At 56.7% G+C, this 14105-nt stretch overlaps 1 protein-coding gene across 1 annotated transcript; it reads left to right on the forward strand.

Moving 5' to 3' along the window:
- Positions 1-6181: 6181 nt before the first annotated feature.
- On the forward strand, positions 6182-12527 carry KCNK16 (potassium two pore domain channel subfamily K member 16). The gene is made up of 5 exons (XM_033863689.2): positions 6182-6394; positions 9715-9829; positions 10851-11017; positions 11833-11998; positions 12310-12527. The coding sequence occupies exons 1-5, from the start codon at positions 6182-6184 to the stop codon at positions 12525-12527; spliced, it is 879 nt and encodes a 292-aa protein (XP_033719580.1).
- Positions 12528-14105: the final 1578 nt, after the last annotated feature.

The raw sequence follows: 14105 nt of genomic DNA on the forward strand, positions 1-14105 counted from the left end.
GAAGCATTAATTGTAAGAACAGCTACAGAAATTGAAACCCAGAGACAGTCCCTGACTAGACCCGGAATTTCTCAGAGTTCATTCCGTCCCTCCGTGCTGCCTATCGAAAGGCACTTGAGAGCACGCTGTACATGAAAAAGTGGGACTGCCACTTATGACCATGATAGAGCAACAGGGACCTGAGTTAGCCTCCTTCTTTAAGCAATTGAAGACCAGACAAAACTGTAAAACAATGGTTTTCAGACATGGGAGCAAAGGCAGTACAGGACATTGATCCCCAAGAGAAGAGAAACGGGTGAGGTGAGCCTTCCGATCACCTGTGTGCAGGGCAAGCCGGCAGTGCAGGAGGTAACCTGCCCTGGAGCAATCCTCAACTGACAGGGACAGGAGCTGGCGGATGAACACCCCAGCCTCCTTCCGCCCTGGGGGACAACTCTGAAGTGAGCCCTCCACGGTGTCCCCGAGAGCCCAGCAAGGTGGAGCCCCCCGATGCCCACAGGAGTCACCTGCTCCGTCACACACACTGCGTCGGCCGCCTTCCTCCCTGTCTCTCTTGCCCTCTTTCTTGGGATCATTTCCTGGGATCACTTCCCACACGAACTACTCACACCCACATTCAGCCTCAGAGTCTGCTCCGAGGACAGTCCAGCTCAGGCAAGGACATCTATTTCAGAATCATGGGGTGGGGAGGGGGCTCTTGCATCCAGCTCTCCGGGCTCCAACTTCAGCCAGAGCCCCGCTCTCCACTGCGCTACACCCCGGGGCTCAGGGAAAGACTTCTCGTGAGAGAGGGATCCTGCTGCTCCAATACACACTGGAAATTTCTGAACAAGGTCAATAACCGGTATGTTTGTTTGATTGTGTGTTGGTCTTGAGCCTTTCCCTCGAATCTCCCCTCCGCTTTCCCCTCCCTCTGTTGGTCACCCCGTCGGGCTGGACCTCCCCTGACGTCTTACTCTCTGGCCAGGAGGGCCGACAAAGCCCCCCACACACCTGCGCCCCCTGCCTCCACACAGGAGGCTCTCCCACACCCTTCACTGCGGGGACACCACCAGGAGCCCAGACAACCACACACAGAGCTTGTTACTCTGGCCCCGTGTGCCACCAGCAGGGTCTGAAACCAGAGCTCCTTCTCTCCACCTGCCCTTTCCCCTGCAGGGGACGTCCCTGGGCCAGGGGGGCCTCAGCCCCTCCCCTTACTTCCGGTCCAGAACGTGCCTTTTTCACTTGTGCGGATACGTGCCTATTAAGTGGCTCCTCAAGAGAATACCGATGTTGGACGGCATGTGGGCGGGCTGGCCTTCCCCTCATCTCCAGGCTCATTCAGACGGAAAGAGGCCCATGTCCAGCTGCTCTGTTTGCTCTGCATCCTCTGCAGTGAAATTGATCTTGGGGGGGGGGGGGCGGTGTTTTTCTTCTTTTTCCTCCAATCTTCCTTATCACTGCCGGATGTCAGGCCGCACTCTGCCATCAGGCCTGGCCATGTTCGACTCTCCATTAATTGATTTTGCCCTCCCCGCTTGGGAAGCGCAAATTGGCTCAGCCCATTAGCAGCAGTCATTCCCTGAAAGGGATTATAAATCATGCCCTACGGCCGCCCGCTGCTCACGGCGGAGTGGTGCCCACGTGGGGAGGTGTCGGGCGTGGAGGTGCAACGTCTGATGAGCAGCAGAGGTCCCTGCAGGCCTGCGGGTTCCCTCCTAAACCTACCCAAGCCAGGCCACAGCCAGGCAGGGGAGTAGCCAAAGCAGGTGGCAGCACACAGAGGGCAGCGACTAGCGTGTACTGAACGAGTGAAGGGAGGGAAGGGCGGGGGCTCGCTCTGGGGCGCGGAGGGCTCTGAGGACCTCTCGAGCTGACCTCCCATCAAGTCCACCACTATACCTCCGTTCTTTAGCTCTGTGGCCCCCTTAAGCCAGAAGAGCTCCTGGGAAAGACTGTCTTAAACTCCAGTCAGGTAATGCCCTGCCGGAAGGGAAGCAGCAGCGGCAGGGGACAGGTGGGAGGAGGCCCTCGACAGGGGGTCCATAAAGGAGTGGAGGGCTTGGCCCACAGTCACCCTGGCACCCCTTCCTGCCCAGGCCCTCAGGGAGGGAGGGCTCCACGCCGGCTGTGCCAGCCCCCCTCCCCTACCTGTCACAGACAGCCCTCCCCCGCTGCACTCGCCCCTCTCTCCCTTCCTTTCCTTCCACCTGACAACAGCCACCACCTACCTGTGGACCATGTCCAGACCCAGCGAGGATACTAGGGCTAAAGAGGTTGCTAAGACGTAGAGAATGGACGTGAGGACACGGGGAGGGGGAAGGGTAAGCTGGGACGAATTGAGAGAGTGGCATGGACATACATACACTAGCAAACGTAAAATAGACAGCTAGTGGGAAGCAGCCACATAGCACAGGGAGATCAGCTCAGTGCTTTGTGACCACCTAGAGCCGTGGGATAGGGAGGGTGGGAGGGAGACGCAAGAGGGAGGGGACATGGGGATATATGTATATGTATATGTATAGCTGATTCACTTTGTTATACAGCAGAAACTAACACAACATTGTAAAGCAATTATACTCCAATAAAGATGTTTAAAAATAAATAAATAAAGAGGTTATTAAGACCTGCCCAAGTCCTCCAGACAGCAACTGATAGCTTTCCATACAGTAAAGAGAGAACTCTTCACATATGGAACTTCTCCAGGGCAATAAAATGGGACCTGATTGTCACACGGCCTGGCAGGTATAAGTACAACCCTAGCTTAGAGCCAGGACGTAGCGAGTTTGCAGTGACGAGATGACGGCCAGCTCTCTCTCCCAGTCTCTCCAAAACACGAGGAGGAAACAGTCAAGGGGGAGATTTGTGACTCCAGACGCTTCCTTCTGCCCCAAGACATGCCCGCTTCCCAGTGTGGTGCTGTCTGGGAAAGCTCTGGGTTCAACGAAGGCCTTCCGGAAGATGGTTCTAGACCCCCCGGCGGCCTCAGGGACCCAGAACCAGCAGGACTACAGAGAAGGCGCCCGCAACCCCCAGACAGGGCCCCACCTAAACCGCAGGAGGATGAGGTGCTGCAGGGACACCTGGGCCTGCCTTCCACACACTTACAGCGTCGGGATGTTCCTATAACATGCAGCCTCCACGTCGCCACTTGCACCTCCACCCACTGTGTGTGTGTTGTGTTTTGGCCTTAGAGCAGATGAGGACCCCCGTGTCCTCACTACCACTCCCTTGATCATTCATACACTTGAAAATAGTAACATTCTCCCCCTTGCTTTCGTTTCCTATGAGACTTCTCTCCCTCCCCGCCCGCCCCCCATCTCTCATTATACAAACCATGGTTGCTTGCCCTGGACATAACGCCCGTGGTGTCTGCCTCTGCACCGTCCCTTCCAAGTGACACCTGTACGTGTGACGCCGCCACCCCTGGCTGGGGCCCATCAGCTGAGGGTCGTGCATGACCCAAGGACGGCCAGACACCTGTGAAGTGGCTCACATGCAAAGGTGCTCTTGGACCCCCAGCCTTTGAGAGGATTTGAACCAAGCAATACCAAAAGAGAGAAGCATGGGGCAACGGGAGCTGGTGCCGACCGGATGCCGGGGTCAGCCTGGAGCGGAACTCAGCAGAGGGAGGGAATCACTGCTGGGACAGGATGAGGGGAGGGGGCACCCCGAGGGGGTGGGCAGGGCACGTTAATGGGGGAGAGTTCAGAGTGAGGTCATGGCCCAGTTCTTCCAGAACCCTGGCTGCTCCCGGCTTCCTACCACGAATTATTTCAATTACTTGAGATAACCAGATTGTGTTCCTATTCCTTCCAACTCAAATAAGCCTTGAACAATTAAAAGAAAAGAAAACTTATGTAACCATTGGGAAGTAACACTGGCTTAAACAAATAGGACTTATGTGTCAAACTTTCTTAAATCTCAAGGGACTTCCCTGGTGGTGCAGTGGTTAAGACTCTGCACTCCCAATGCAGGGGGCCTGGGTTTGATCCCTGGGCAGGACACTAGAACCCCACACACTGCAACTAAGAGTTTGCATGCCGCAACTAAGGAGCCCGCCTGCCACAACTAAGATCCAGCACAAATAAGTAAATAAAATATTCTTTTAAAAAAAGACTTTTTTAAATCTTGAGGTAGGCGAGGAAACCAGCGGAGCGTCTTTGCGACGCTCTTGACCTTCCCTCAAGGACACGAGGTGGCTGAACAGGTGCCGTCATCTGTGCACTCAGGGCAGATGGGCGGAAGGTGGGGCCGGCTGCAGCCAAACCCTTGGTCTGGATGGAACACCTTTGCCCCGCACCTCCGCAGCTGCCTCTGCCCACATCTAATTGGCCAGAACTGGCTCACAGGTGGCCCCAGCTGCAAGAGAGCTTGGAAAGTGGCTGCAAGGGGCGGTCCATCCCCTGGCCCCCTCCCCATTTCTGGGCTCCTCTCCTCTGCTTTAGCGTGAGTTTGCTTCCAATGGCCTGGCCGCACCTGGGGCTCCTCAGTAGACTATCCACCGGCTCCTGGAGCTGTTTTGCCTGTAGGTGCAGAGCCAGGGACGCCTGGATGACTGCCTGGGCCGGGAAGATGAAAGCGCAGCCTCCCTGCCTGCAGGGAACCAACGGGGTGTGCTTCACCGGCCAGGGCTCCCCAGGAACCAGGAGGAGGCCAGGACTACGGTGCCTTGTTTGGCTTCACTTGCCCCACACCCCTATGCACCTTCACTGACTCCACTGCCCGTACAGAAAGCCCCCTCTCAGGGCTGTTCCTGAGACAGCGAGGAGCGGGACTGTCATGATGGGTGAGACCAGTCATGCTCCACTGCCTGGGGCTGACGTGTACAAACGTGGGATTCTGTTAGCCGGGAAGGAGGGAAAGGCTATCAGGCTGGCAACTCACGGTTGTCTGCCGGCGCAGCGCATTACGGGAAACACCAGAAAACACAAGCGGAGAACTGGCAACCCTCACACGCTGCTGGTGGAGATATAAAATGGTATAGCCACTTCAGAAAACAGTCTGGTGGTTCCTCAAAAAGTTAAATGTAGAGTGGCCATGTCACCCAGCAATTCCACTCCCAAGTACATACAGGGGAAAAATGAAAACATACAGCCCCGCAAAAAAAAAAAACAAACTTGTACACGAACATTCATAGCAGTATTATTCATAGGAGCCAAATATCTATCAACTGATAAACGGATATGTGAAATGTTGGTACATCTGTGCGATGAACTATTATTCAGCCATAAAGAATGAAGTACTGATACTTGCTACACTATGCATGAACTTTAAAAACATTATGCTAATTGAAGAAGCCAGACTCCAAAGGTCACGTATTGTATGATTGAATCTATATGAAATGTCCAGACTAGGGAAATCCAGAGACAGCAAGTTAAAGGTTGCCAGAGGTCAAGGGGGCAGGATGGGCAAATAGAGGTGACAGGTAAAGGGTACAAGGTTTCTCTCTGAGGTGATAAAAATGTTCCAACATTGATTGTGGAGATGGTTGCAGGACTCTGAATATACTTGAACTCCCAAGCTAACCTGCTAAAGGTTTCAAGCAAGGAAAATTTTCAGCAAAAGCTCTAAAGCAAGTGCAACCAATTGATTAGGAGCATCGACCCTCAGACTGTTCCTGATCCGTCACTTGTATGTTCGCTTTGCCCCAATTTGCTACCCAGTTCCCTCATCCCCAGGCTCCCCCAGTAGGCGGGTCCATCCTTCTAGCTCCACTTCATAGGCAAGGCAACTGAGTACAAGGTTTATTCACATTCATTCTGATGTCTCCCCAGCACCTAAGCTTGGGGGCTTGAAGCTATCATGGGTAAGAAGCTGGGGGCTGCCAAGGGGCCCTGGGCAGAGTGAAGGGGAGCATCTGGTTTGGCCCCAAAGCGCCCATCCAACTTGGAGGCAGAAGGTGAGACACGATGGCCTCAGGAGGACCATTAGGTCTCTGAGGGGGTCCCTGCCCCTGACTTGCTGCTCTCCATGGAAAAAAAAAAAAAAAGGCTGGGCGGGGGGTGGCAGGACTGTTTGCACTCACGGTACTTAGTGCAGCCAAGCTGAGCTGCACTGTTCAAACAGACTCCCCAGCCTCTGGACACCTGTGCCGAGGAGGGCGAGGCAGGCAGGAGGCTGGGCACAGGTCCCCGGGCGCTTCCCGCCTCCGAACCCACAGCCAGCCCCACGGCCCTGGCAGAGTCCTGGGCACGCCATGCCCCGCACCAGGCTCTGTAGCTGCTGGGGCGGCCAGGTGCTGCCCCTGCTGCTGGCCTATGTCTGCTACCTGCTGCTTGGCGCCACCATCTTCCAGCTGCTGGAGAAACAGGCGGAGGCTCAGTCCAGGGACCAGTTTCAGTTTGAGAAGCTGCGCTTCTTGGAGAACTACACCTGCCTGGACCAGCAGGCCGTGGAGCAGTTTGTGCAGGTGAAGGGAAGATGCTGGTGTGGGCCGGTGGGCAGAAGAGGGGTCTCGTTGCAGGTCCAGAGCCATCACTTATGGCTGAGGCCCTATTTGGAAGCAGAGTGTGGTGGGATCAGAGAGCCAGATGAGACCTAGTGCCGGATTCTGGCCCTAGGTCTACAACCGGATTGCTGTGTGACATTGGGCAAGTCACTTAACCTCTCTGATCCTCTTCTAGGAGAGAAGAATAACCTTATATGCTGCAGACATTTGACAGCTGATTAAAAGTGCTTTCTAAGCTGCCACTTGCTGCATAAATGTGAAACGTGTGTCAGTGCTATCAACGCTGCACACGTTTCTGCCCCGCACACTCCTACAGCTTCCCCTTCCCCGACTCCGGGGCTGCTGCACCCTCTGCCCTCTCCCCAGATCACACCCCTGTGCTGACCACACTTGAGTTGGAGACACAGATAAAGGTCAGGAGCAGCCAGGCTTGATGAGCAGCAACTGGGGTGACTGAGCTACGGTGCCCCCCGGGCCTCTCTCTGGTGGCAGAGCGGGTCACCCCTGCTCGGGCCCCTCTGTACAAACTCTGGGGCCCCAGCACCCTCTCTCCCAGAAACCAGGCAAAACCAGGGTGTTGTGAGGCGAAGGTGAATGCACTGGAGACCAGGGGGTTGAGTGTTCCCACCTGCTGCAAAGGAACTAGCCAGCTGCGGAATCATCACAATAGCTGTCGCGTATTGAGTGTTCACGACGTGCCCAAAACAGCAGGGAGCAGGGTCATCACGTTGGGGTCAGACCAGTCCTGATCCATCACCTGGGGCCCAGTGTTTTACATGTGTTTCCTCATAATTATAGTACCTATCTCTACCACTGTCTCCAGTTTGCAGGTGGGAACTGGGGAACAGAGAGGTCGAGTACGTTGGCCAAAGCTACATAGTTAGTGATAAAGGCAGAATTCGCACCCAAGCCTGGCTGCTCTTCAACACAAAAATTAGCATAAGTGCAGGGGGCAGGATACCACCTAGAGCAGCAGTTCTCAGAGTGTGGTCCCAGGTGTGGACCACCTGGGAACTGGTTACAAATGCCACCAGTCACTCCCCACCGCAGACCTACTGAATCAGGAACTCAGGGGTGGGGGCAACAGGCTGTGTGTTAACAAGCCCTTCAGGTCACACTGATGCCCCCTGAAGATGGAGAACAGCTGGCCTAGGAGACGAGAAGTGGGTTGGCCTAGGAGATGAGAGAACGCTCCGGAGCTGTGAGAGGCCTGTCCAGGCGCTTTCTCCCAGGAAATGAGGCTTCCGGCCTCTGGCTGCACTTCCTTGCTCCCCAGCAGCACAGGGCTGGGACCACAGCACCCCTATCGGGGCTGGGAAGGATTCAGGAGCCTCCCAAGACCCAGGGGGTAAAAGGCAGAGGCCCTGGAGACCCTGGACCCACCTCCACACTCAGCCCCAGGTTAGAGGCGAAACCCAGGAGCCAGAGAGCGGCGGAAGGATTCATAGCTGGGGCCTAATTAGAGACACAGGCTGGACTGCAGCCCCGAGGGAGGCGCCACAGATTAACACCCCCCAGGCCTCCCCAGAGGTCCTCAGCCCCCTTGGGAGGGACCCTCACTTGCCAGGGTATGTCTAGCTGAGAGGCAGAAGGATGCTAGGATAAGATTCCCAGAGGAGAATTCCCTGTCGGTCCAGTGGTTAGGACATGCACTTCCACTTCTGCGAGCGTGGGTTGCATCCTGGACCAGGGAACCAGGGAACTAAGATCCAAAAAAAGGAAAAAACAGAAAGATTCCCAAAGAACACAGATTACAGTTGCCCCTCGGTATCTGCACGGGACTGCTTCCTGGAGCCCCGTGGAAGCTCAAGTACCTGACAGCCAGCCCGCTGTATCCGCGGATGTGAACCTCACAGGTGTGGACCCCATGGATATGGAGGGTCAGCTGTACTGTTCAGATGACAAGAAGGAAAAAAGCTATAAACAGTAGTAACAACAGTATTGAAGACCAACACCATGAGGAAAGAAGGCCTTGCCCAAGGTCCCGGGACTCGCGTCTGCCTTTCTAACCACGCGCGGATTCTTAGAGAAGAACGGATGGTCCACGTTGGGCGCCCCACGCCCAGTGCCCTCGCCGACATCACAGCCCCTCCTGGGCAGGATGGAGACCCTCAGGCTGGAGTACGGGACAGCTGGGTCTAGGGCAAGTGCTTCTCCCACGTGCGAGGGTCTCTGGGGAACGGGTGTGTTCTGGAATGTTCAGTCCTGGCCTCTCTGGGTGTGTGGGAAAGAGGGGAGGCCAAAGTTCACATGGGAAGAGGCCAGTTCTGCCAAATTGACGAGAAGCAGACAGCCTGTGTCAGGACACCCAGACTGGCCTGGCCCTCAGGGGCCATCCCAGCCCAGCAGAGCACACTCACCCAGCCAGCGGGGAAACGGTTCCCACAGGAACTGGAGGCTGGAGCTTTCCCTCCCCCACTGCCTCCTTCCTGCCTTTAGGAATCTACCAGGTGGTGAGGCTGCACTGCTGCCCTGGGACAATTCACAGCGACAGGGGAGGAGGATGGAGAGCAGATGGGCGAGGGAGTCCTGCCCACCTCCGAGAGGGCTGGGCCCGGGGACAGAGGGGCTTAGGCTTGAGCCTGTGGGGTTCTGTTTCCGTAAACAGCAGCGTGCACACACATGCAACATACGGCACCCATGCACACGCCACATGTATACAACACACCATACATGTACACCACCAACACACACACACACCCAGAGGACCTTTGCCCTGGCCTCTGATGGAATTTCTCGGGCAGGCCTGGGCTGGGACTCACTAGGGGGCAGCAAAGAGCAAGGCTGCCAGCTCACCTGGAAGCTCAGAGAGCGCCAGGTTCTCTGTCCCGAATCATCCAGCCCCATGGGAGGGCAGCCCCATGGCTTCCCCGTGGTCCTGAACCTCAAGTTCCCAAGTAAGCCCTTCCAGGGCTTACCTGAAATTTTCCCATTGTTCTGACCACCCATGGAGTCTCACCCTCTTGGCTGTAGGTGGCATCTCCCACCTGCACCCCAGTCCGTAAGCGCCCTCCGCCTCCTTAGGCCCCTTCCCCTCCACCAGCAACACTGACAGCGCATCTCACTCGGCCCTGGCCAGTGGAGCAGGCAGTGAATTTGGACCTCAATGACCTTGGGCAAGTCAGCCACTCTGAGCCTTAGTTTCCTCTTACGTGAAATGGGAATGTGAGTAAGAATATCACCAGGTGAGACAACACGGAAGCACCCTGCAGAGAGCCTGGCCACCAGCCAGTGCCGTGAGCTCCCCTCGTCCTCCCACCCCATGCCACCCCCCCCAACAGGTCATCATGGAAGCCTGGGTGAAGGGCGTGAACCCCAAAGGCAACTCCACCAACCCCAGCAACTGGGACTTCGGGAGCAGTTTCTTCTTTGCGGGCACGGTCGTCACCACCATAGGTAAAGGGTCAGGGTGGAGAAGGGCACCCCCAATGCCCCTGCTGAAGTTTGGGCTCCCCAAAAGCAGGTGCTGAGACTAGGATGTGGTTTATCTAGGAGACGATTCCGGGAAGCAGGACAAGTGGGAAATTGAGACAGGAAAAGGCAACGAAGTTTGCAGTAATGAGCAGGGGACTGGTTAGGGCGACTGGGTTCACCAGTGCTGGAGACCCTCTGAGAAGCTAAGGAGAGCCCTGCCAGGGGAGAGGAAGCAGGCATATTCATCTACCAACTCCTGCCCCTGCTGGCTGAGGGCTGATCCCGGATGTATTAATTTTCTGGTATTTTGGACCTGCCCAAAGGTCTCTCAGGTAGAGAGAAGCAGGGACTTGGGGTAGGGAGTCCTCTGCGTGTACTGTCCACCCAGCTGCAGGTGCTATCTCGGTGTTCCAAGGGGACAGGGCATATGGTCAAGCATCTGCTCTACCCCCTCAGCCAGAAAACCCACACCACCTCCCACAAGGAAACCCCAGACCCCACTAACCCCGGTCGCCACATCCATTCAATTAAGTCCAGTTCCACACACCTTCCTTGAACTCAAGTGACATTCAAAGAAGATAGAGTGGAGGTAGGAGAGTATGAACTTGGATCAGACCCAAGCTTGGCTCTCAAGGAGCTTCTGAACCAATAAAGAAGGATAAGATAAGCCAAAAACAAGAGCACAGGGCAAAGTAGAATATAGATAGGAATGACACAAAGCACTGTGGGAGATCACACCTAGTAGAGAGGAAGAGAGTGGCAGTCAGGAGGGCTTCCTAGAGGCAGTGTTTTTGGAGATGGACCTTCAAAGACAAGCAGGATTCTTACAAATAGAGATCATTCTAGAAGAGGTTGAGAAGGGTGTTCACGGGAGCAGAGGGGTTTCCCCTCACCACGCCCCGACCCCCAGTGGTGGTGGGAAACCAACCTCTGCCAGAGTCTGTCGGGGAGGCAGTTCTGAACTCTTCTTTCCCCATATTTGCACACCCTCCTCCCACTGCAGGATACGGGAACCTGGCGCCCAGCACGGAGGCAGGCCAGGTCTTCTGTGTCTTCTACGCTCTGGTGGGCATCCCGCTTAACGTGCTCTTCCTCAACCACCTGGGCACAGGGCTGCATGCCCACCTGACCACACTGGAGAGGTGGGAGGACCAGCCCAGGCGCTCCCAGGTAGGGCCCCTCCCTCCCCACAGCCCCGCTGGGACAGAGTCTGTTGCAGGTGGAGTCCTCCAGAAGCTGACACTGAGACAAGAGTTTGGCTAGCATGGTATTAGGAGTCAACACCTATGGAAGAAAAGGACTGGGCAGAAGGAGAAATTAAATTGTGTTGCAGGCTGGACAAAGCCTTGGTCCACCCCTCGAGGAGCTCGGCAGGTGCCGGCCGCCCCAGCTGTCCCGCAGTGGGCGCTGACGTGGCCAGGACTCTGCCCTGGGCTCAGTCAGGCCCTGGGAAGGTGTGCCCTTGGGCCAGGCTGAAATACATCCTGAGCCGGCTGGAGGCCACCTGCCAGTGGCTTGGCAAGGTTTTCTTTGAAGGGGGATCTATCTGGGCGGCACAGAACTCCAAAAGCAAACTCCACGCCACCCTGAACACCACCAGTGCCCACCTGTTATCGGCCCCTTGCAAAGCTAGGCACGCTAAGAAAGCAGGGGTGCAGAGGAATCTGGGACAGTTCAATGCCCATCCTCCGTCCCAGATCTGAGTTCCCTGGGGGCCTGTACATGTGGACCCCACACCTGAAGGAGTCTCCAACTTGACCCACCAACACAATCCCTCTGACCGAATCTTTCCCTGGCCTGGGCACGGTAACACACACACAGATACAACCCCCATCCCAGAGGTCTGCAGGGCAGGACGGGGCAGGGACCTGGCTACGGTCCAGCCCACTTCCTAATTTGCCCCAGAACCCCACCCCCCCACCCCCCCACAATTTACAATCCTGGGTCTTCCAAGTGGACTCAGAGACAGACTCCTCCCCTTCCAGCTACTGCAGACCCTGGGCCTGGCCTTGTTCCTGGCCCTGGGGACGCTGCTCGTTCTCATCTTCCCGCCTATGGTCTTCAGCCACGTGGAGGGCTGGAGCTTCAGCGAGGGCTTCTACTTCGCCTTCATCACCCTCAGCACCATCGGCTTCGGGGACTACGTCGTCGGTGAGAAAGAGGCATCCCAGATCTCGGGGTGGGGCCCCCTGGGATTCAGGGGATGGGGAGATGTCCGCAGGGGGTAATTACTGAGGACCAGAGAGCCCCTGGGTATTCAGGGGAGACAAATACTTTGTGAGGCTGCTGTGAATTCTCACAACATCCTCAGAAATTGCTGGTCTAGGACCCATCACCCTTTCCCCCAGGGACCTCCACTGCCGATCCTTGTTATTGGGAGGCTGGTGGGAGCCCTTATGGAACCTGGGGGGTGGCTGTGCCCTCGGACCTCTAGCATTTATCATGTCCCCCTTCCCGGCCAGGCACGGACCCCAGCAAGCATTACATCTCTGTGTACCGGAGCCTGGCAGCCATCTGGATCCTCCTGGGCCTGGCGTGGCTGGCACTGGTCCTCCCACTGGGCCCCCTGCTTCTGCACAGGTGCTCCCAGCTCTGGCTGCTCAGCAGAGGCCTCAAGGAAAGGGGAGCCCCCGAGACTAACGGGCTCCCTAGACCTCAGAAGATTCCCATCTCTGCATGAGGCCCCCCAGTGGCCACAGAAGCCCCTCCAGCATCCCCAGTCACCCCATATGCCCCCTTCTTGCCACACCTCCTCCTCTGCCAACCCACTCACTTCCCAGCCAGAGCTGGTCTCGGGGGCTCTCCGGACAGAGAAAGGAGACAGGAGCATCCAAGAAAGTAGCAGAAAGGAGAGGTAGCGACAGGATGGGAGACAGATGCGTGTGGCACAGGATGTGCACAGGGGTCCCAGAGCCCCCCCTCCAAAGTGACGCGAGAAAGTTGAATCTAGACATGGATCACTGTGGCCAAATTTCCGTCGCCCTCCCTGCGTCCACCCAGGAGACCTCGTTCAGGACAGCAAACACGGGGCAACTTTGTTTGGGCCTCACTTGATGCATGCACAGCGTGCTCTCAGGCCCCCACTGTGTGTCAGGCACTGGGCCAGGCTCTGGGGCCCTCCAGATGGAAGGACTAGACAAGCAGAGAGGCAACCCTGACCCAGTGGCCAAAACCCCACGATGAGGGGCAGACCTGGGTATGACGAGCGCCCATGGGACCAGCTGGCAGGGTGGGCCGAGGACGGGAGAGGGCCAGGCGGGGACTTGGGAGCCACCTTCATGCAAATAGGACGTCTGCCCTCAGGAAGCTGCCCGCCGGAGGGGTAGGCAAGCTGCCTCGAGGCCTGCCAGTCCCCCTTGCCTACAGGTCTAGAGCTGTCCGTGAACAAGGCTTGGGCACGCTTGGGTGTCCCACCCACTTTCCTGGGCAAGGCCTCCATTGAACCCCTCAGGGCACCCCTTGACCTCATCACCCCTTCTGGGCTCCTAAGAGCCTTTCCAAACACTCCCTGGGAACACACCAGCCCACTGATCCCAGGAGATTTCCAGGAAATGACCTGCGTGGAGGCCCAGCACCCCTTGGGAATACGCTGTGCAGCCTCGTCTCCCTCCTGCCAGACTGTGACATCTCTGGCCAGGAGGAAAGGAGACATTTACACCAGTCCGTCTCAAGGCCCAACGTCACCAAGGACTGCAAACCTCTCTCAGCAAGACAGACCCATAAGTGGCTGGGGACCTCTGGACAGGACTGAGGCAAGGCTGTGAAGCAGAGGAGGCTCGGATGAGACACCTAGGGAAGGACCTACAGCAGCAAGAGACCCGGGTTACACCCAGGACTTCCTAAGACAGAGGAGAGGCCTGAGAAACTGAGGACCCCCAGGACTCTTCACATACCCTGGACCCTTCCTCCATCCTGGGTGGAGGAGGGAGTGAGGGGGCCTCTTCAGAAGCAGGGAATGGACAAGCCCACTGGTCAAGGCCCCTCTTGCCTCCCAAGTTCATGGGCAGGTGGTGATTGGCTGGAGCCCCTCATCTTCGGGCACATAAAGGAAAGGATGGTGATGGGAGAGACCCAGAGAGGACCCGACAGGCAGCAAGTCCGTGGCAATAGTCCCAGTGCCCCAGGACAATAAACTTCGTTCGCACTTTCTCTTCACCCTGCGTGCGGTCTGCAAGAGTCCCTCCCACTGTTCGCTATAGGACGCTGGGAGGCTCTGGGCCCCTTCTCTCCCAGCGCCCGCGGTCACCCAGCAGCCCTC

The sequence above is a fragment of the Tursiops truncatus genome, chromosome 10, assembly GCF_011762595.2.
Source record: "Tursiops truncatus isolate mTurTru1 chromosome 10, mTurTru1.mat.Y, whole genome shotgun sequence".
Taxonomy (NCBI): Eukaryota; Metazoa; Chordata; class Mammalia; order Artiodactyla; family Delphinidae; genus Tursiops; species Tursiops truncatus.

Bases quoted from the DNA above. Each gene is read 5' to 3' on its own strand.
- KCNK16 (XM_033863689.2), top strand. From the start codon at position 6,182: ATGCCCCGCACCAGGCTCTGTAGCTGCTGGGGCGGCCAGGTGCTGCCC. The intron at 9,830-10,850 runs GTAAAGGGTCAG...CTCCCACTGCAG, and splicing joins CACGGTCGTCACCACCATAG to GATACGGGAACCTGGCGCCC. The intron at 11,999-12,309 runs GTGAGAAAGAGG...CTTCCCGGCCAG, and splicing joins CTTCGGGGACTACGTCGTCG to GCACGGACCCCAGCAAGCAT.